Source organism: Sylvia atricapilla, chromosome 12 (genome assembly GCF_009819655.1).
Source record: "Sylvia atricapilla isolate bSylAtr1 chromosome 12, bSylAtr1.pri, whole genome shotgun sequence".
Classification (NCBI taxonomy): Eukaryota; Metazoa; Chordata; class Aves; order Passeriformes; family Sylviidae; genus Sylvia; species Sylvia atricapilla.
Window position 1 is genome coordinate 2,002,332 of NC_089151.1, and position 21,707 is coordinate 2,024,038.

Below are 21,707 nucleotides of genomic sequence, written 5' to 3' on the forward strand. Positions count from 1 at the left end.
AGGAGCGATAAGAACCTTCTCCTTGCATACCAAAGAGGAGTTTTCTGCAACCCTTCGGTGTTCTCAGAGCCAGATGAGGAGAGGGAAAAAAAAAAAAACCCTCTGGGAAGCACATGTGGAATAATCATCAACCAGCCAGCCTCTGGAGAGACTGGAGAGCCAATGAAGAAGAGAGCACATGGACAAGTTGAAAATTAACTCCTGGGTTGGCTCCACCTTTTAACCAGCAAAGGGTGCTCTCCGAATTATTTGAAAAGAAGCCTGGTGACCCCGCTGGAGCTCTACATCCATGTGATTTTATTTTTTATTTTATTTTGGTGGGTTGTTAGGCTGCGGGAGGCTCTGAGGAGGGAGAGCAGCGAAGGTTTGGAGGTGGCAGTGAAGGTTTGCAGTGGCAGCGATGAACGGGCTGAAGGTGACAGCCCTGGGACGTCTCTCCAAGCAGCTGAAAACCCTCCGGGCTGTGCCAGCTCAGCCCTGCAGCCTGGCTGCCTGCTCCAGGAAAAACACCAGGAAAGCTGCCTGTAAGTCACTTCATCTCCTCCAAAAATCCCTGGGAAACGGGAGATGCTGAGGTGGGAAGAGAGCTGCTGTGGTTGAGTGTTGTTCTGGTTTGGCGGTGAATTAAAAAGGGGGATTTGGGCATGTGGCTGGAAGATTGAAGGAAAAAAAGAGTGGGTAGAATGAAAGAAATGAAAATATTTTGTGGAATTTCAGGGCTCCACATCTTGTTCCTTATTCAGTGGCACCGGGATTTTGGTAATTCCAACCTGTGACAAAAAAACAATCGTTACTTGGGACGCTTGGCTGCTTTCAATGAAAACTGTTCATGAGCATAATTCAAAACACGATTTCAGCACAAATTGATTCTGAATTTCATAGCCACTGCAATGTCTGATTTGGAAAATGAGGCCTAGAACAAGCCACAAACCCTCCAAATGTGCTGTACAGACCTCCAATAAATCACTTCGAGGTTCAAGATACTCCTGGAGGATGTTAAAGATTTAGTTATTTAAAATACTGATTAACTTACTTTCAGATAAGATGAGGCCAGCCAGAGATTATATCTACTTTCTGCTGTGCAGATATTGTCAGCTGGAGAATAGCAAAGAGTAATTTTTTATAGCGAGAAAACCCTTTTGTTTCTTATTTTTTCCCTCTGTAAATTTATTCAGCGTAGTATCTTCTCCCAAAGAACGGAGCCAGGTTTTTCCTTGAACATATCATTGGTTACCCAGGGTAAGAGGGGATCCCATTCCAAGAGAGATCAAACCAGTTTGGCCCCTATTTTTACTCACATTCCTCTTTTCAGTTTAAGACAGATATTGTTTCTTCCTTCAGCCTTTCTCTTCTCTGTGCCATTCGTGCAGGAAAAGCCAAAACAAACAGATTGGGGGAAACCCTGTCTTTGGAATGGCTGGTTTTGGCAAGCAGGGAGCAGACAGGAGCTCTGAGTGAGGCAGCCTGGGGGTTACCCCACAGTTACACCAGGCTTCAACAACTCCAAGGTTGACAATTTCTGGAGCTTTTGGATCCTCCTGCAAAGACAAAGGGTTTTTCCTGCACTTCACTGTAGAAACATTGGGGAGAATTGTGGCATCACGATTCCTGGTGGTGTGGAGGACCAGGGAGTGTCTGTGCCAGGCTCTGAGGTATCTTGTAATGACACATGGAGGTTTCAGACATTAATTTTTGAGAATAATTGCTGGAAATGTTCTCCATGGGGATTTTTAAGCCGAATTTAATAATTATTACCAGAGCAGGCCTGAATGGCTTTTTCGTTTTTGCCCTTATAGAAGCAGTTACAAGAAAAGCAGAAATCCTTCAAGTTTAGTTTTTTGGGTTTTGTTTTTTGTTTTTTGTTTTTTTTGTTTTTTTTTTGTTTTGTTTTGTTTTTTGTTTTTTTTTTCCCCAAAGAACTGTTCAAGTCCTGCAGAACCACACAATCCAGGTGTGCCATCTCCAGGCCAGCACACACAACTGCAGTGCCTCCCCACATTCTCTTCCAAGCCTTTTCCATACTGAGTTCCTCAGCCTGCATGCATAATTTCAGCAAATGTTGGTGGGGTTTTTTTTTTTTTTTTTTTATTTTTTTTTTTTTTTTTTTTTTTTTTATGTGGGAGAAGATAAAGCCTCTGTTTGCTTTACCTCGCCAGCTGGAATTACCTCCCCCTTATCTGGGCTCAGCCACTGCCTCCTCAGCCAGGCTCCTATCTCTGCCAAACACTGCGGAGGCAGAGGAAAACTCCGCATTTCCCAATCTGCTGCTGCTCCCCTGTGGAGCAGGGAGCGCCCTGTCAGCTCCATCTGTTTGATAAAAACCTCTGGGCTGTTTATCAATAAACCGGCCTAAATCACAGCCCCCATCTGACATCAATTCAGCAGAACTTTCAGCACCTTGTCACGATGGTTCTGAGCCAAGCAGCAGCGTTATCCTCCAAAATCTTGACGCAGACTAAAAGGAAATCAACCTGTCTTGGATTTCCTCTGCAACATTGAGTCCCAGTGGCTGAAGCAGAGCTGTGCTCCTTTAAAATGGTTTTTTTTTTGTACTGAGTTTCAACAACGTGTATTTTATTTTCTCATTCAGAATGTGTTGCTATGGCAAACAGGGCTTTATTTCCTTCCCCTGGCTGGGGTTTCTCAGCTCTTCCCACCACCCTGTCTGCCCTGGTTGGTCTCGTGTGTAAAGAAATCAAAGCACTTGATTCAACAGCTATTTTTTTTTTTCTTTTCAAAGATTAAAACCTTCATTTTCATCTAGATCTTGATTCGCACCCTGAAGTTTTTTTGATGCTTGCATCAATCCTAGATGGACTGTTTAAGAGCTGCTTCAAAACTGCAATTAATTATAGAAAATTATTCCAAATATTCGGACTATTTGGATGGCTCTATATCTCTGGATAAAGTGGAAAAAAAAAAAAAAAAAAAAACAAAACAAACCCACAGGGCAAATATAAGAAGCCTCCAAACACTATAAAATTAAATGGAGCCTCACTGTGTCTGATGGGGATTTTTAGAAAAATCAAATAAATCAGGGACAGATTAGGTCTGTTTGTGGCACATCCCTTTTCGCAGGTGATTCACACCTCGGTCAAGCTTTTTGCATGGCAAAATTCAGTTTCACTAATCTGATGTCCCAGAGGCGGCTGTGTGACAAAGGCAAACACCAGCCCAGGCCCTTCCTCAGTGAGCAAAGGCTGCAAACTGCACACTTACTTCTAATTCTCACCTTTTTTTTAAAAATTAACTTTGGTCATTTGAAAAACTCGAAGGTGAGGTTTCTATTCCTCTTCCCATACAGACTGTGCATCCCTTGAGCTCATCCCTCGGGCTCTTCCCTTTCTGGTTGTGGAAACAACTCTGGGTTCAGGAGCAAGAGAGAGCCCAGCTGGAACCTCCCAGATGGCCCAGAAATGTGACAATTTGGGACAAACAACAGGGATATTGTGATCCTGGCCGCTGCTGCTGCTCTCTCCAGCTCTTGCTGCATGAGAGCTGTGTCTCTCTTGCATGAATCACCATCCCGAGCTGGGGCATGGCCAAGGGAAAACTCACTTTCTGGAATGGTCTGGAAAAGAAGGTTTTGGCTATGTTGGTTAAGTGCTGGGAAGAATGTTTAAGGCTTAGGCTTTCTATTTGCACAGGGAGTTTTGTCTTTTTGACTGCAGATTCCAAAGCATCTCCCTGCCACTGAGCTCCTGTTTTGAAGGGGTTTCTTTGAAGGATTTTTTTTTTTTTTAATTAAATGCTAGAGTTTTACTGGACTTCATGCTCAGGTAGAAGTAGCGTGTGCACATAAAAAATTGGATGGAGATTCTGCGAGTGATTCAGAAGGGGAAAAAAAAGTGTTGCAGGTCTAAGTTATTTCTCTTTAGTTCTGTACCTCATCATTTCCAAGAATATGCCATAAACTTCCTTTTTGTTGGGCTGTTCAGCCCACAAGAAATGCCTCGCTCTGTAAAAAAACTTCACACTTTCCAAAACCTTGTGAGGTCAAACCACCAAAAAGCTGCATGAAGTTGGGTTGTGTCAATGGCACAATGTAAAGCCGTGGCGTTTGAGGCTTTTTCTTTCAGCAGCTTTGAAATACAGAAAAGGGAAGGTTGTCATTTTCTTGTTTTCTGTGATTTTCTATAATTAAAGAACCAGGTGGAGATGTCATTTCTAAGCTGTCCGAGGTTCTCAGTTGTATTTAGAGGACACAAATGGAGAGAGAATGGTGGAGGGATGACAGCGATTTGTTGGCAGATGAGAATAACCCCTGGTATTCTCCTGTTTATGCTGAATAAAAACCACCCAAAGCCCTTCTGGTCTGTCCTGATGACCAGGAGCTGCCTGGTGTCCATCAGTAGCTTCAGCAAGACACTGTGCTAAAGAATTTCCTAACCGTGATCAATAGGCTGTTAAACTGGGATTAAGCCTGGCTTAATCATGATGTTTATGGGCAGTGGGTCTTTTCAATTTCATTGATTAATTGATTATCCATCTTTTTAAGCCACAGGAAGCATTCTGTTGAGAAGAGTAAATGAGCCATCCTAAAAGATGTTGGGAGTCAAACAGAAATTTAATTTTGCTTGCCATTGAATCCTGCCATATAACAAAGCCTCTGCAGGGAGGAAGTAAAATGGAATTTAAACGCAGTTTAACATCCCGACATCACAAAGCTCTTTGTACATCTCCTGATGATCTGTCTGTGATCATGCAGCCACTCAAAGCAAATCATTTGCCAGATTTCAACCTGCTCTTACTCAACTCGGGAGTACTTGAAACACGTTATACTGTAAATGCAATGGAAACTTCTTACACAATGTTGGTCAAACAGGGCAAACACTTCTTGGTTGACGCTGGTTGAGTGTCTGGCCCTGCCTTTATATCAGTCAAACATTCTCAGTGTTATGTCAGGGTGAACGTGACATTTCAAAAGTACTCATCCTAGCGAGATAATTTTGAAAAATCTGCATTTATCTTCTGGGAATTTTTTTTATTTTATGAGAGTAACTAAGCAAGATGAAGGTCAGGAGCTGAGTGTGGTGTTCTGCTCCTGGCTGCCCAAGAGAACTGGCAAAAATTAGAACTCTTGCTTTGTCTCTGTGCCTTCATTGACACTTTCAGCTTTTTACAGGCGTTTCTTTTTATTCACATTTTATTTTGTGCTGTGTGCTCCTTATTGGCAGCTGGAACAGAAGGAGTGGTGAAGGTTTTAACCAGTTTCATTGGGATGTCTCTGCTGCAGGCAGTGTCAGGTGAATACTGAATTCAGCTGAGCTGACCCTGTCACCATCAAGGTGGGACTATTTTGGCCTCCTGCCTTTGTGACAGCCAAGAAAATAAACATAATATTAATTTTTCATAACTTTTCCAAATGTGACTTGGAGAGGGGACTCCTCTGTGCCAGGGCCACCCACCTTTGCATTTTTTGGTGCGAGGGAATAAATACTGTTTTGGCATTAGAGGATGCACTTGGTGTGAGGAGAAATACTTTGGTGTTAGGGAATAAATACTATTTTGGTGTGAGGAGGATGCTTTTTGGGGCGAGGCAATGCTCCTTTGGCGTGAGGGGACGCACTCAATGCGAAGGAATCACTTTTGGTGTGAGGAAACAAATACTCTCTTGATGTGAGGGAAAACTTTATATGAGGAGAAACGCTTTGGAGTGGGAAAAACAAGGTTCACTTTCTATGTAAGCTTTAAGCAATAGGTTTAATAGAAAATAAGACAATTAGGAGATAGAAAAAAAGCAAAGTACGGCACCCTGCTATATCAGAGACATTCTTTAAATACCCTTTCTATTGGATCAATCTGTTGAATATTCATACTTTTCCACAAACTAGTTTCCATATTCCAGGAGCTGTTTAACATGGTCCCTCTTTGGGTCTGCCTTTTTAAGGCACGTGTGTTTCTGGGCTGTGTCTTCATCATCACCTCCAGCTCGGGCCTGGGTCCACACTTTCTTCAGATGGGAGATGCTGATAGTTGGTGTATCAATAGCAGGGTTTTCTTTACACGTTTATTGGGCGTTATTTTGGTCCAACAGAGAGTTTTAAGCATATTATATCAATAGCAGGGTCTCCTTTACATGTCCACTGGGTGTTATCCCAGCCAAACAGACAGATTAAGCTGTTACTGTATCAACTACTACCACTATGCCTCATTTTCTTTACTAACAGCAGAAATAAAACCTCACATCCTGACCACGACGTTATTAACCATATAGCACATGTCTTGAGACAAGCCAACTTTATAACATGCCTTTATAAATTTTGGCATGAGAGGACACTTCTTTTGGGTGAGGTGATACTTTTGAGGGGATGTCCTCGTTTTTGAGGTGAAGGGACACGCTTTTGACAGGGACATGGATCTCAGGTTTGTCTTTCTGTGTCCGAGATTAAGCTGGTTAAGAGTTTTTGCCTCTGAAAACCTTGAGCCAGGTCGCAAGAAAGAAGCGGAGTCTTCAAGGTCTTGTTTTCTCCATTTCCCGTGTTGTTAATTATTTCATATCCTACAATGTTCTCCGTGCCCAGCCGAGATCTGAACACAGCTGGGACACGAGGTGACTCCTCCTGCAGTGGGATGTCACAGCCTCTTTATCCAGAAAACCATGTACCTCTCACCTATACTACTAAAAGGGTCAACTTTACTCTGACCCAATCTCCTTAAACTACTTTGTGCCACCGTCACCAGAGGATGGAGGCCAGGGGAGAACGAAGAACCAAGGGCACCACCCCAACTCTTCCATCTTGTCCCCCATGTCCACACATGCTAAAAACTCAAAACTACATCAGTTTTCATCCTACACTAAACTAAACTAAACTACTGTTTTCACATCTTCGTGGTTTATAATTCTTCTCTCAACGTCGGAGAAGTCAAAGGGCTGAAGTTAAAGGCAGTGTCCTCCTGGGCTCCTCCAAGTCTTCCATCTCATCCCCCATGTACATACACTCTAAAAACTCAAAACTACGTAATTTTTCATCCTACACTAAACTAAACTAAACTAAACTAAACTAAACTAAACTAAACTAAGCTAAACTAAACTACTATTTTCACATCTTTGCTGTTTATAATTCTTCTCTCAACGTCAGAGAAGTCAAAGAGCTGAAGTCAAAGGCAGCGTCCTCACGGGCTCTGTGCCAGGCTCCGTTACTCAAGCGCACAGCTCCAGGACCCTCCTGTGCAGCCCCCAAACCCTGTGCTGAAGTCTGCGGCCGCCCAGAGGCTCCCCGTGCCCTCAGCAGCCCTCAGGCCACCCTGAGGCCGAGCGGCGGCGGCCCGGGCGGGGCGCACCGCCCCCGGAGCCATGGCGCCGAGGCCGTGCCGGAAGGGGCCGCCCGGGGCCGGGCCGCGGCTGGGCGGCGGCTCCGCGATCAGCTCCGCTGCGATGTTGCCGCTTCTCCGTCGAGCTTGGGTGGCCGCCGTCCTTTCATCTTCATCCTCCTCCTCCTCCTCGCAGCGGGGCAGCCGCCGGTGCAGCCTCGGTGCCTGCTGCTCGTACCGCCTGCGAGACGCCCGTGAGTGCCCTCAGCCCCCTCAGGCCGCTGCCCGCCTTTGTCCTCGGCTGGACACCGGGGAACGGCGGGCTCTGAAAAATAGGGGGTGTTTGAAATGTAGGGGATGTGTCTGAAATAGAGAGGATGTGTCTGAAACATAGGGAATGTCTGTTAAATATAGGGAATGTCTTATATGTAGGAAATGTCTTAAATATAGGCAATGTGTCTTAAATATAGGGAATGTGTCTTAAATATAGGAAATGTGCTTTAAATATAGGCAATGTGCTTTAAATATAGGGAATGTCTTTTAAATAGAGGGAATGTATTAAATATAGGCAGTGTGTTTTAAATATAGGGCACGTTTGGCGCCGCCCTTTGCCTGACGTGACTTTATGCAGAGCCCTAAAGTTTTTCGCCTCGCTGAGGGAAACCTGGGTGAGGGAAGGGGGAGGGTTTGTTCGGCCACCCTTCGTGTGAGCGGTTTGAAGGTTTAATTTCGTTTTAATGACTCGTGTAAAAGACCCTGAGCAGTGGTGTCGGGTTAGGCAGCCTGTGTAATGATGCTGGAAGCGTCACGGTTTGGGGTTCAGGGACAGGGACATTAAAAGGAGGGACAGGGCATTAAAAGCTGGGTGTGGGTCACAGGCCCACCCAGGCGGCAATTGTGACTTTAAGCAGAATAAAGTCCTGTGCAAACCAGTCCTGTAGAAACCATTCGTGTACCTGTCCCGCTTTTGGTCAGTGTCGCTATGTCATTTCTGTTGCAAATGTTGTGGTTTCACGGCTTGCACCACAGGTCTTGGAATCTCAGAGATGCCCCTGGAGGAGCTTTTTAATAGACCGAATCTTTGATAGACGAATTTATCCATTACATTTACCGCAGTCAGGGTTGGTGTGGCTGCTGCTGGAGCTCTGAACCCCGCTCTGAACCCTGTGCTTGTGTTGCCTTCTAGAGAATGTTTTGCTTCCCAGTGGGAATTATCCGGTGTCTGGAGCTCCCAGCTCAGCTGATGGTGCTGGTGTGTAAAGAAAGCTGTAAAATAAAGCCACCTTAACATCTGGCGGTGATAGGAAAACATTCTCCTTTTCTGGGAGATGAGGGGCCGATTTCTTTGCAGAGCGTTCTGCAAAGGCAGAAGGCTGCTGACTGACACGACTCTTAAGTCAAACTACTGCACTTCCCTGTTTGGCTTTGAGTCATGCGACTGGAATGTTTTATTTTTCTTTTTGCTTTCCTGGGCACCAGCTGACTCGAATTAGCCTTTGGTGACACAGCACCATCCCTTGCCAAGAAAATTCCGTGTCGTGCACCAGAGATTGACTCTCCTTATCTTGCAGTGCATCCGCTGTGGCAGAGCCCGCTGACAATTCCCGGAGGCACCCGCCAGTCTCCCATCAACATCCAGTGGAGGGACAGCGTTTATGATCCCTTCCTGAAGCCTCTGAAAATCAGCTACGACCCCAGCACCTGTCTTCACATCTGGAACAATGGCTACTCCTTCCTGGTGGAGTTTGATGATTCTGCTGATAGATCAAGTAAGCAAAAAAAAAAACAACTCGGGGAAAAGAAGAGATAGATCTGTTTCATGTCTCGTTTATGCTGAGAGAGGAGAAGTATTTGTGGGGTGTAAGATCTGATGTTGAAAGCTAATGTATGGTAAAAAAATACTGGGTTTACAGAGGTGGGAATTATGATGAAGAAATTCTGCGCAGACTTCACATTGACAGTGTTTTTATTACCGTGGGCATTGTGCACAAATCCCCTGCTGTGTGTTGAAACTCCTTTCACAAGCCTCAGTGCCCTGTCTTTGTAGGTTTTGTAATAAACTTTGCCCACGTGAGTCAATCTTCAGTCATTTGTATGTGTACCTACTCAATTTGAAACCTGCTCTTTATTGAAGTAATCTGCCACTTATCTTTTGTGGTGTTAATAGAGATATTTAATGCACTTGAAATAATCAGCAGCCAAATGAGTTGCAATTGGAGAGCACACACGCTTATCTCTGTGGGGTTTTAGGAAATGAAATTACACTGAGCTCTGCCCTCAGGAGGAGGTGTGTGTGTCCCTGTCGTTTTAGGGGAAGCAGGAGTGCATGGAAAAATCCAACCATGCACTCCAGCAATTTCACGTGAATAAACCTCTGACCTGAGCAGCTCAACCTTTTTAAACGCTCAACAGAGTAAAAAAAAAAAAAAAAAAACTGACTTAAAATTGAGATATTCCTCCCAAATCCCAGATTTTCTGTCCACTGTTCCTTCTAAAAGCTGCCTTTACCAAGGGTTATTGCAGAATATGAAGATATTTCATCAGGGTGGTAGCAATTGGTCAGGGCTGTTGTGAAGCACACGATTGCCCAGTTTGTCCTGCAGGGAAAAACTGAAGGACCCTGAGCAAGTTCGAACCTGTTGGACTGGAGTCATTTATGTTTTAAGTGGCTGCTCACCATGACAGCCCCTGCAGCTTCCTGAGGGATTTAGCAATGCCCTCGGGGAGGGAGCCTCCAGCACACAAACAAACGCTTTGCCTTCACAACACCGAGATTTCTGGCTGATGTTTGGGAAGAGGCTGATAAAACAGCGCAGCAAAAACAAGTGGTGGTGGAATGCAGGGAGCTTGTGGGTGTTTGGGGCTCGTTTGGTTTTTCTTGTTTCTAGCTGTTCAGTTGGAATAATCCATTTCCAAGAGGGAATAATCCACTTCCAAGAGGGAATATCCTTTCCTTTGCTCATATAAGCACTGATATCCTGAAGAAGCTGAGCCCTGCCCTTCTCTGTTTCTCCAACACGAAATGTTGTTTTTTCAGTGAGGTTGGGTTAGGAGACAGATATTCACTTGTTACCTCATCAGTGATTTTACTAACTTTAGATTGGCTTTGCTTTTCACTGAACAGCCTTTTGTTTTATAAGCCACACCCCACTCTCTGGTGAGGATAAGATCCTGGAAAGTGTTTTGTGGATAACAAAGTTGGATTTTTTTTCTTCAAGAATTGATGTGACAAAGGGGAATTACCTGTAAGGGATTCAGAAATATGCAATATTTAATCGCACAGGAGCAGTTTTTGTGGCATAAAGGCAAGGCTGGAATCATCAGGCCTTTGACCTGGTGCCCACCTCTGGAAGATCTTACCTGCTTTGTCTGTAAGACTTTCCTTGAGGTAAATCTTTCCCTGTGAGCATTTGCTGCCTTTTCATCATCCTCATCTTCCTCAAATGAATTCAGGTCCATGAAGGGTAGGATGGCATCAAACAATTAGTGACAGGGCTCCAAAATGACAGAGAAGCAGCAGATAGTGAGGTGCTGCTGTGTAACCCCCAGTTTTCAGGTGCCTGCCTCTCTCCTCCACCTTTCTCTCTTTACCCTTGCTGTTTCTGGTTTTTCTCACTGCCAGCTTCTGCCTAACAATCATAGAAATCCAGAGAAGAAAGCTTGGGAGCAAACAAAAGCACCACAGTTGAAAGAGAAGATGAGAAAGACACCCAGGATAGACAAAAATGCCTGAAATCCTGAGATGGGGTTTGCAAGACTTGGGCTAAAGCTGAAGGTAGAGCAGGAGGAAGAAGAGGGTGAGGGGAAGGTATGTACAGCTTGTGGTCTTGTCTGTGTGTGGTGCCATCAGAAACGAGGCTGAAACAGAGCCAGGGCTGCAAGAAACACCTGATGTGGTTCTTGTTAGAGCCCCTTAAACTTCTGTTTTGTTTGGAAATTGTCAGGAGGGTAATTTGAGAAGAAATGCTTCTGTAAAGGGACTGGAGCTCCCCTTTGTTTCCTGTCACTTTCTGGTGGCCACTACAGGAACTTGGGGTCCCTCTGTATGTGTGTCTGTGCCTAAAGTTACTGCTGAGGCAAATGCTCGAGTGGGTGAGGTTATTAACACAAATCTGTAGTCACTTGTGGGTTTGCATCATCACATACTCAGGACTGGACTGTGAGTATGTGAAGCACAGAAACTTCACTTCTGAGAGGCTTTATCCCAGGGTGCTCCAAACCCCTTCCAAACTTGCCTTGGACACTCCAGGGATGAGGCATTTTGTTTTTCCAGTGATGGTCAGTATTCCATTGATGCCCAGAGCTCAGCAGCTCAGCAGGGGATGAAATTAATTCAGTGTCACTTTGCACAGCTCGTTTGAATTTATTCCTTTATAGCAGACAGGCCTGTGTGGTTAGGATTTCAAACCTGCTGGCTGGCTTTCAGGAAAAAAAATAATACCAGAAAATCTCTTAATGCCTCTCATTGTTTTCTCCTTAGCATGGAAGTGATTAACTTATTTCCAAAAGCAGTGTTGGGATTAGGTGCTTTATACCAAGGCTTGCTGTAAAACTTCCCCATGTCCTACAGTTCAATAAAAAATCAGCAGATGCTGCTGGTTTAGTGCAGGGTGAACACTTGGAAAAGCTGTTTTCCAACCTAAAGGATTCCCTGATTCCATAAGTGTTATTAGCCCTTGGGAAGTAATTAGGTTTTCTCATTTACCAGATGCTCTGATATCATAATTAGCAAGATGACTTTGCAGAATGGTTTTGGTCCAGGGAGTGAGTGGAAGCAGAAAGCTGGGCATGGACTTCTTCATCCATGTGTCTGCAGAAGGATGGGAGACTGCCTGAAACCAGAACAGGCTGAAGTTCTGCCTTCACTCACTGATGGAAAGGGCATTGAATCTTTCAGAAACTTGCCCAGTGGCAGACTGGATCTTTAAATCCTTCATGATCAGTTTGTAGGCACAGCAAAACTTATTTCTGGCTGACCTTTGCTTGTGCAGTCTGGAAGCTGTGCTGAAGCAGAATAAGATGTTTGGGTTTTTGTAGCTTGCAGGAGACTTGAATGTTTGACTCAATGCACTGATTTGTCTGGCAATATTTGCTTTTTGAGGCCTTGTCGTGAGAAATGTCCATATTTTTCACATCTCCTTGTGGGGATATCACTGAATACATTTAATAGATGTGTCACTGCTGTGTCACCTGGTCACCAGTCCTGACACTCCTGCTCTGACAGAGAGAATGTGAAACTCATCACTGTCACTGTGCCAAACTTGGTGTCACCTGGGAAAACATTCCCTTGAGGGGAGATGGATGAGGAGATTTCAGCTCATCTCCAGTTTGTTGCAGGGAAAACCAGGAATGTGTTTGCTTGAATAATTCGCTCATGGCAAAGTGTAGATAGGGCAACTCCTTGAGTTGCTCCACCTGATACTTTTTCCTGGGCAATTTTTTTTTTTTTTTCTGAGGATTTACTTGTCTGGCCAGTTCTAAATCATATTTATTAACATGTGTGTCTTGTTTTGTTCTCTAGCCATCGTTGGAGGCCCCTTGGAAAACCAGTACAGGCTAAAGCAGTTCCACTTCCATTGGGGAGCTATCAACGACTGGGGCTCAGAGCACACAGTTGACAGTAAATTTTACCCAGCAGAGGTATGAGATGAAATCCTGAACATTGCAAATACTTGTCTCAGGTGTGTCTGTGAAAACTCCCAAACTGAGGAATTGCAGTTTGTTTGGAAGGGCTGCAGCTCATCTGCTGTTTTATTCTATAAAAATTTATCTTCACTGTGTTTTCTGGAGAGGAACAGTCTGAAAACTGGACGTTGGGCCCATTACTGAAAGTTAAACATCACTTTGTTTATTGTTACTAAATCTTTCAGAGAAACAAATCTTATACTAAGTATTCTTAAAAAAACCCTCACTTCCTTTTCTGTTTTCAACTCTTGAACAGTTACAAAAATAGCAAAACTTGGATGCTTAAGTAACTACTAAGGAAGAAAAGGTCAGTAAAGAGGATGAAGTCAGTGAAAATGTGAAATTGTGACAGCTTTGACCACAGCTCTTTGCCAAAGGAGAAGAATTTGTCGAGTGCTGATGGGTTATTTTTAAGGAGAGTTTCTCTCCTGTTGGTGTGTTCATGGTGGTGCTCCCAGCTTGGCAAGATCCTCATTAACAGGATGATTAAGTTTTTGGGCTTGGGTATTTATTTATCACACAAACCCCTCAATGTCCTGGCTGTTAGCAGTGCAGAGGCAGACTGTTATGTGCAGGAGGATGTTCCTCAGGAGGACAGGGTGCTCTGCTCCTCCTGGGAAGAGAGGAAAGGGGTGGAAAACTGAGCTTTGTGCCTTAGACCAGCACTCCCACAGACCAAATCCCTTTTAGAGATGGGAAATTCTGTGGGTTTTTACTATTGCTTAAAGCAAAAGATAAAAAAGGGAAGGGGAGGACCATAATTTACCAGGAGCACTCTGTCCCTTGTTTCTGTGGTGTCTGAGGTTTCTGCAGTGCCTCCCCCTGCCCAGGAGCAAACGCAGCCAGGATCAGAGATTAGGTGTGGTGTCTGTGCTCTGGGCAGGGCTTCACTTCTCCCTCTTCCCTCTTTCAGCTGCATTTGGTGCACTGGAATGCTGTGGAGTACCCGAGTTTTGAGGAAGCTGTGATGGAAGGGAATGGCCTGGCTGTTATTGGAGTGTTCTTAAAGGTAATTCTGTTCTGTGGGACCGTCTCAAATGGTGTCTTTCTATTTGAATTCTGTTAAAGCCAATTTAGGGCAGTTAAGGGAAGGCTGAGAGGGGACCCCATCAATCCAGGTAGATGTTTCCAAGGGGTGTCAGAGGATGGTGGCAGTGATAGGATGAGGAGGAATGGCCAGAAACTAAAAAGAGTTTCACCTCAATATGAAGAATTTTATGTTGAGGGTGGAACAGCTGCCCTGGGAGGATGTGGAATCTCCCTGTCTGGAGACATTCCAAACCCACCTGGATGTGGTGGGTTCCTCCAGATTCCCCTGCCTGGGGCTGGATGATTTCCAGAGCTCCCTTCCAACCCTAAATATTCTGTGATTGTCGTTATAAAAAAAAAAAAATACTGAGGCTGATGAGTAGAACTGCTTGATTATTGATCAGCTTATTGATTCTCCAACCCCTCTTTGTCCCTGCAGCTGGGAGCGCGGCACGAAGGGCTGCAGACCCTGGTGGATGCCCTGCCAGCAGTCAGACACAAGGTCAGTGCTCTGAGGTGTCCCACCCATTGTCACCCAGCAGAAAGGACACTTGGAGCACCACGAAGCACTGAGAAAAGCTTTCTTCCTTAAATTTTACTGGGGGGTGCTGATTGACACCTTGGAAGTGGGGAGGGAAGCTGATTTTTCTGGAGGAATTGGATACTTGAAGCTTTCCAAACCTCTTGAAGAAATCTTGCCCTTGAGATTGTTTTCCCTTAAAAGGACGTGCTTGGAGTGGGGGTTTATTTATTGTGGGATAAAGGCTTTTTGATTTTTGTCTGATCTTTGAGGAGATTGTTTGCTGCTTTTATAAACACTGAACTTTCTGCCGGGGGAATGGGATAATTCCTTGGCGGACTCCTGCCAGGAGAGGGAGTGCTGAGCCTCTGACAGAAGCAGTTCCTCCTTCCCGTGCCCATTTCTTCTGAAAGTACATGTAAAAAATCACATCCGACCTCTTCAACTTCTACTCACATCCAGCTGAAGTCGCTGTGCCACTGCTTCTCACAGGAAGGAGTTTTTAAAACCCAAATGAAACAAGTTTTTGTATCAGAGCAGTGACAACTCTGCCAGATAAACACCAAACACATCAGTTCAGTGCCAGAAAACCCAGATCTGACTGTACATCTGTTGTGACAGTGTAATAATTTACAGCATGTGCATTTGAAAGGAGCTAAGCCAAGATCCCCCAGTATATCCTGGAAATCCCCCTGGAGCCGTGTTTGTGGGGGAAATCCTGGGGTTTGAAGCTTCTGCATTCTGTCTGTGGGATTGCACATTCTGGAGATGGGAATATTTGATTTAAATAAAACTTGTCCTCTCTCTGCTGTCTAAAATCACGTGGTGAAAGGTAAAAACTTTTTTTTTTTTTGCAGTCTTTTAAGGATCTGGCACAGCTACCTGAATTTATTCCACCACTTATTCCCTCTTTTTCCTGGCCTTGAGCTGTTGATCCTTCTCACTCCTTGTTTCTCCTGCACTGAATTCCTAATGGCTGGTGGGGACAGAAATATTTCAATTTTGGCTGCTCAGAAGTTTCCCCTTACACCTCAACCCCAATTCTATACAAAATATTTTATACAAAATACGCACACACACATAACACAGTTTTTAACCTCAGGATCTTTTTCAACTTTCTGTCGTTTTTTTTTTCTCAGAAGACGATCCTTACAGATGTTTTTTTTCCTGCTGTTTAGGACACTGTGATTGAGTTTGATGACTTTGACCCCTCCTGTCTGATCCCTTCCTGCCCTGATTACTGGACCTACGCTGGCTCCCTGACCACTCCTCCCCTCACGGAGTCAGTCACATGGATCATCAAGAAGAAGCCCATCGAGGTGGATGAGGATCAGGTAAATCTCAGCTTTCCTTTCAGGTCACACCTCTTGCTGCCACAGAGATGCTCAGAACCAGTTGATTATCAGGAATTTCTCTGTGTTTTCTCAGAGATCTGTGGCTGTTTCAACCCAGGATTTGGGGAGGAATCCTGGTGTTAACAGCCACTAATACTGAAAGACCTGAGACCTCTCCAAGATGTTTTTCCAGATTTACTCCACTTTTCCATCTATTCTCGAGAGTTTTATCTTGATCTGTGATACACAATTCTGGAAGCTGCCCCTTGAAAACTTGGAGGCTTTTAAGAACTTACTGGAATTTTTGTAATTTTGCTCTCCTTAGCGTGATGCAGGGAAGGGAAAGGAAAGGGAGGATTTGTGAGATGGAGATTGTTACCAGAGAACTGCAGGCACAGTGTGGCATTCTTTTAAACTGAAAATTTTCTCTTTTTTTTTCTTTCTTTCTTGCCTCTTTACTCTCAAAGCAGTGACTAACCACTGGAATGGCCTTGTGAGCATTAAAAGCTGATCTGCTCCTGCTTTATTTTAATCCCAGTTATAAACCAGTGAAAGAATAACATGGGAATTGTTGGGGTTCCCTCTTTCCTGGGTGCCAGGGAGGCTGTAAAAGGAGGTTGGATGAAGCATTTGAGTGGAAATAGCTCTTTTAGCTGTGCCACATTTGGGATTTAATTTCCTTAAAGATGGCAGATGGTTGATAATTTTTCCATGCTGGTGTGGATAATGGGACAACTTTTACCAGCAGCTGACAAATATGTGGGTGCTGAAAGGACTCTGGGTCCCCCAATACACAAACATAGTGCCACCTTCAATTTTACATTCTTCTCCAAGAATTAACTCCTGTCTTTTGCCATGGATTCCCAAACTGGGGGATTCCTGGGCAGTGACTGGAGCAGCCATTTGTGTTTCCTTCAGTACACAAACCTAGCACACTACCTTCGATTTCACTTTCCTCTCCAAGAATTAACTCTTTGTCTTTTGCCATGGATTCCCAAACTGGGGGATTCCTGGGCAGTGACTGGAGCAGCCATTTGTGTTTCCCTCAATACACAAACATAACACTACCTTCAATTTTACATTCCAAGAACAAATTCTTGTCTTTTGCTCTGGATTCCCAAACTGGGGGATTCCTGGGCAGTGACTGGAGCAGCCCTTTGTGTTTCCTTCAGTACACAAACCTAGCACACTACCTTCGATTTCACTTTCCTCTCTAAGAATTAACTCTTTGTCTTTTGCCATGGATTCCCAAACTGGGGGATTCCTGGGCTGTGACTGGAGTGGCCATTTGGGTTTCCCTCAATACGAAAACATAGAGCTACCTTCGATCTTACATTCCTGTCCAAGGACAATCTCCTGTCTTTTGCCATGGATTCCCAAACTGGGGGATTCCTGGGCAGTGACTGGAGCAGCAATTTGTGTTTCCCTCAAGACACAAACACAGCACTACCTTCAACTTTACATTCCAAGAACAAATTCTTGTCTTTTGCCATGGATTCCCAAACTGGGGGATTCCTGGGCTGTGACTGGGGCAGCCCTTTGTGTTTCCCTCGATACACAAACACAGCACTAATTTCAATTTTACATTCCAACAACAATCTCCTATTTTTTGCCCTGGATTCCCAAACTGGGGAATTCCTGGGCAGTGACTGGAGCAGCCCTTTGTGTTTCCCTCGATACACAAACACAGCGCTACCTTCGATTTCACTTCCCAAGCGCAAACTCTCGTCTTTGGCCATGGATTCCCAGAGTGGGGGGTTCCTGGGCAGTGACCAGAGTGGCCCTTTGTGGTTCCCCAGCTGGAGGCCTTTCGGACGCTGCTGTTCACGTCGGACGGGGAGGAGGAGAGGAGGATGGTGGACAACTTCCGCCCGCTGCAGCCGCTGATGAACCGCACGGTGCGCTCGTCCTTCCGCCCCCAGCTCAGCCCGTAGCTGCCCCTTCACCCTCAGCAGCCCTCTTTTGATTTTTCCTCCATGCCCTGTCATTGCCAGGGCTCCTTGGCCATCACTAAAGGAGCTTTTTTAGTTGTTTTTTTAAAAGAAGTGAATAATGTTAACCCTTAACGAATTGACTCGTTCCGAGGCAAGGCTCGACAAGGAGTTATTGAGGTAGTTAAAAATAAGGATGGGAGAGCTCGTCCCCTGCTCCTTGTCTGAATGGTTCTGTGTTTCTTCAAATGTTTTTTTCAGTGCCTTGCATGAATTAATAATCCTGGGTGAAAATTGTTAAGAAGGAGAAAGTGGGAGGAAAAATATCGGTATTGATCAGGTCCTTTTGGGGAATTGTTTGATGTCTGGGAAGGGAACTAGCTTGTCTCAAGAGACATTTTACCTTCTTCCTTTTTCCTGGGAGGAGAAGAGGAGAAGGACAAAAATGACTTCCAGGATCTCTTTCCATTCTGTTGGCTGCACATTCCATGTTTGCTGTGGGTGCCACAGAATGCCCACTGTAACTACACCAGGAGCCAGAAGACTTTTTCTAAAACCTTTTAACAACTGTAGAACTTTTTTGGCTTAGGCAGCTTTTGCTTTCCTGTGTTAATAACATATCAGGAGAAGGGAGGAGAAGAGACACCAGTATCTCAAGACTGGCAAGAGCAGCAAATTAGGTGAAAATGTCCAATTGATCCCAGGAAACTGATCACATCACAGGAAAGCAAGATTAGATAAACCTGATGACCCTCCCTGTGGGATTAGGGGGGAAAAAACCCAAACCAGTTCTTGAAACCTGTGCTAGGACAACGTGGATAAAACACAGCAAGGGCTTGTATTTCAGTAACTCACAGAGCACCAGTGCTCTCTTCAAGGCTTGCCTTGAGATGTATTTTCCTATAAAAACACTTACCCAGCCTCAGGCCCAGTGGGGACCAGTTTGTTTTTATTGCACCTTATGGTAACGAGGACCAGTGGGGGTTGGAATGGATTTGTGGACCAAGCAGAGCTGCTGTGTGAGCTGCCAGCCTTTCCCAAGGATCACTGACCTCTCACATCCTACTAAACCTCATTGTTCTCTCAAGCACCTTTCTCTCTGGCCTTTCATGTTCTGCTGTATGTAACAGATGAAATTCATGCACCAGGTTTCTGGTGGGGAGCAGCTCTGTCTGTGAACTCGCTGTGTCATCTCCAAGGGTTGTGTTTGAGGAGTCTTTTGAGGAATCTTTCCTCCCTCTCTCTGATTCCTGGTGGGATTCAGTGAAGCCATGACCTGGCTTGGCAGTGCTAAATCCAGACCTTTCCAATTGACACTTTGGGGTTTTTTTTCAAGTCCAAGTGTTCTGTTTCAAAGCACCTTAACGCTTTTCAGTGTGACCCTGATGATTTTAAGGGTTTGAGATAATCAGTTGAGTGCCCAGATCCTGCCTTTCCTTCCTCAATAGCTCTACCTCAGGCTGTTGTTCTGGTGCCACAGTTGTGCCTTTGTCCCCTGAAATGTGGCCACTTCAGCTGGAGTGACTCTGGGTGGTGAAAGGAAGGACATCTCCTTCTATCCTGCTGTGGGATATTTTTCCTGTCAGGAATTCAGTGTGGCACTGGAGCTCTTTGGTTTCACCACTTCCCCCAAGCCCTCCCTGCCTGGGGGAACATTTCCATGCTGGTTGTGCCATCTCCCTTTGGATGGGTCTGGGATTATCCTGGGATGGTGGAAGAGGTGGCACTGGATGAGCTTTAAGGTCCTTTCCCACCCAAACCATTCCAGGATTTTCTGATTCCATGATCTCAGTTGAACTCTGTAGGCTTTGCCATTCCTCACACAGATTTTTAGCTGCAAAACCACATCAGTGATGATTTTGCTGGAGAATAATATATTCCAAAATAAAGCTGGAAGGAATATCTGCACTTCTGGGAACACAAAAAGAATTCTTTTACTTTTTGCCTGAATATATAATAATTATCATCCAGTCATTAAGTCTGAGATATTTATTCAGTGCTGTTCTTGCAGACACTTTTCTGAGGAGGACCCTCAGAATTTTCTGCTCAGCTCAGATATTTTCTACTCATTATTAGAAAAATTGTAATACAAAGCCATCTGAATGTTGCCTTTTATTTAAAAGCAGAGCTGCCTCAGCAGCTCTGGGCTGTAGGTGCATCAATCTCCTTATCATTTATGATGGATCTTTTAAAAAGCTTTTGTTCTTGCTCAGTTTTTAAATTGCTTTTGTAATTCCCACTGAATTTTTTTTTGATTTCTCTGATCCACTGAGAAAAATCACCAGTTGATCCATCTTTCCCAACAAACCCCAAATCCAGATTATTTTAGGCAACTGCCAGAGTGCAATTGTTTAACTTCAGCTGCTCTGGAACTCTTCAGCAGCCTCACACCCACTGAGTTCTCCATGGTTTGTTCCACTCAATCAGATTTTCCTCCTGGATGTGTAAATCCCTTTTGAACCACCCTGCATTCATCGGGGGGAATGTGGGATATTCCCTTCCCAATGATCCAGTTAAAATTCTCACAGAGATTGAGTTAAAGTTCTCACAGAGATTTACTTTGTTCCAGTATTGCCATGGAAGCTTCGTTAGAGAATAGTGAATTACCCAGTGACACAGTGAAGCTGTGTCCATATTTACATCAAATCACACCTATTTTATACTGACATAAAAGGAAGAAATTCCAATTTCGGCACTGATCACTTCAAATATCTGGAAACAGGGTTAATGTAGATAAAAAAACAACTTTACTGTGCTGCAAAAAGAAGTTTTACAGGGTTTTTACATTTATTTTGCTGTTTCTTGAGTCCTGCATTTATGTGTAGTGTTTTAGCATCTCCTTAAGGCAGGCAGGAGCTCAGCTGCAGGGCAGATTGTTGGAATTAACCTGGAAATGAACACACTGAGGGGTTTTTTTTGGTTTGGGTTTTTTGGTTGTGTTTTTTTTTTTTTCAGTTTTAACTTTTCTGTTACAATGATTTTATTGACCTTGTGAATGTAAACTTCAGGAGAAGAATTGTGTTTGGAGCAAGAGATGGGATAGAATTCCCTGTGCCTTAATCTCTCAGTTCTGTGTGGAAAGATGATTTGATTGTTGGGTACGAGCTGATTTTTATGATGATTTTGCACAATTAAGTTGAAAAGGAATCTTTGGGCTCTTTTGGATGGCACAATACGAAAGGGTCAAAGCACATATTTGTATTTTCCTTGCATAAGAGTCACTTTATTACCAAATTCTGCCCTGGGAGACATTCCAGGAGCAGCAAGTCCCAGGAATTAAAGACTGTCACAGGAATAATTCTGGGACAACTCCCTGCAAAGGGAGGAGAAGGTTTGGAGCAGACCTGTGTTGGTGCTGCTCTGATTCCAGCTGCCTTTCAGGATTTCTCTGAAATGCTGCTCTCACCTTGTCCTGGGTGACTTCACAGTTGGGACAACTTCCTCTGCTGTTGGAATGTTTGATCCCAGTTCCTGCATTCCAGAACTTTCACTCTTCAGGCGTTCCTGACCATTTTTGTGTTGCCTTTTCTGGTCAGGAATGACAGGAGAGTCTCCCCTGCTTTTAGAAGCTCCAGAATTGGAGTTTGCTTTGATCTCCACAGGGTTTTAAAGGACTGGAATTCTGCTGTGGATGAAGGGTCCCCTCGTGCCTTAATTTGGGATGTTTTAACTTGTATTTCCTGGCACATCTTGGGTTGTTTTGTTTTTTTCTTTGTGCATCTCGTTTTTGTGGCCTTTATGACATTGTGTATTTAATGGGTGTTAGTTACCTGCCTGATCATAACTGACTGAAATCACTGTCTGCAGACAACACCTGCAACAGGGAATGTTTTCTGTTTTCCTGGGATACAGGCCCCTCCCCAAAGTTTCCCCCTGATGTATAGAACCCTTCAGCTGCTGCATTTTACACTGTTACATTAGTGTGCAACTACAATAAAGGAATAGAGAAACCCA

General features: G+C 44.4%; 1 protein-coding gene across 2 annotated transcripts; it reads left to right on the top strand.

Moving 5' to 3' along the window:
* Positions 1 to 21,707, top strand: LOC136366444 (carbonic anhydrase 5B, mitochondrial-like). Of its 2 annotated transcripts, none has more exons than XM_066327502.1 (7): positions 1 to 524; positions 8,826 to 9,023; positions 12,776 to 12,894; positions 13,853 to 13,948; positions 14,408 to 14,470; positions 15,667 to 15,822; positions 17,622 to 21,707. In XM_066327502.1, exons 1-7 carry the CDS (start codon positions 401 to 403, stop codon positions 17,754 to 17,756), a joined length of 891 nt encoding a protein of 296 aa, XP_066183599.1. In that variant the 5' UTR covers positions 1 to 400; the 3' UTR covers positions 17,757 to 21,707. The 2 variants fall into 2 exon arrangements, with proteins under 2 accessions (XP_066183599.1, XP_066183601.1); XM_066327504.1 differs by lacking the exon at positions 1 to 524 and adding an exon at positions 7,344 to 7,508.

What these genes read in the sequence shown, in the direction of transcription:
- LOC136366444 (XM_066327504.1), top strand. Translation starts at nt 7,379, where the DNA reads ATGTTGCCGCTTCTCCGTCGAGCTTGGGTGGCCGCCGTCCTTTCATCT. An exon ending in GTACCGCCTGCGAGACGCCC is followed by an intron (nt 7,509 to 8,825) that starts GTGAGTGCCCTC and finishes CTTATCTTGCAG; the next exon opens with TGCATCCGCTGTGGCAGAGC. An exon ending in TGCCAGCAGTCAGACACAAG is followed by an intron (nt 14,471 to 15,666) that starts GTCAGTGCTCTG and finishes CCTGCTGTTTAG; the next exon opens with GACACTGTGATTGAGTTTGA.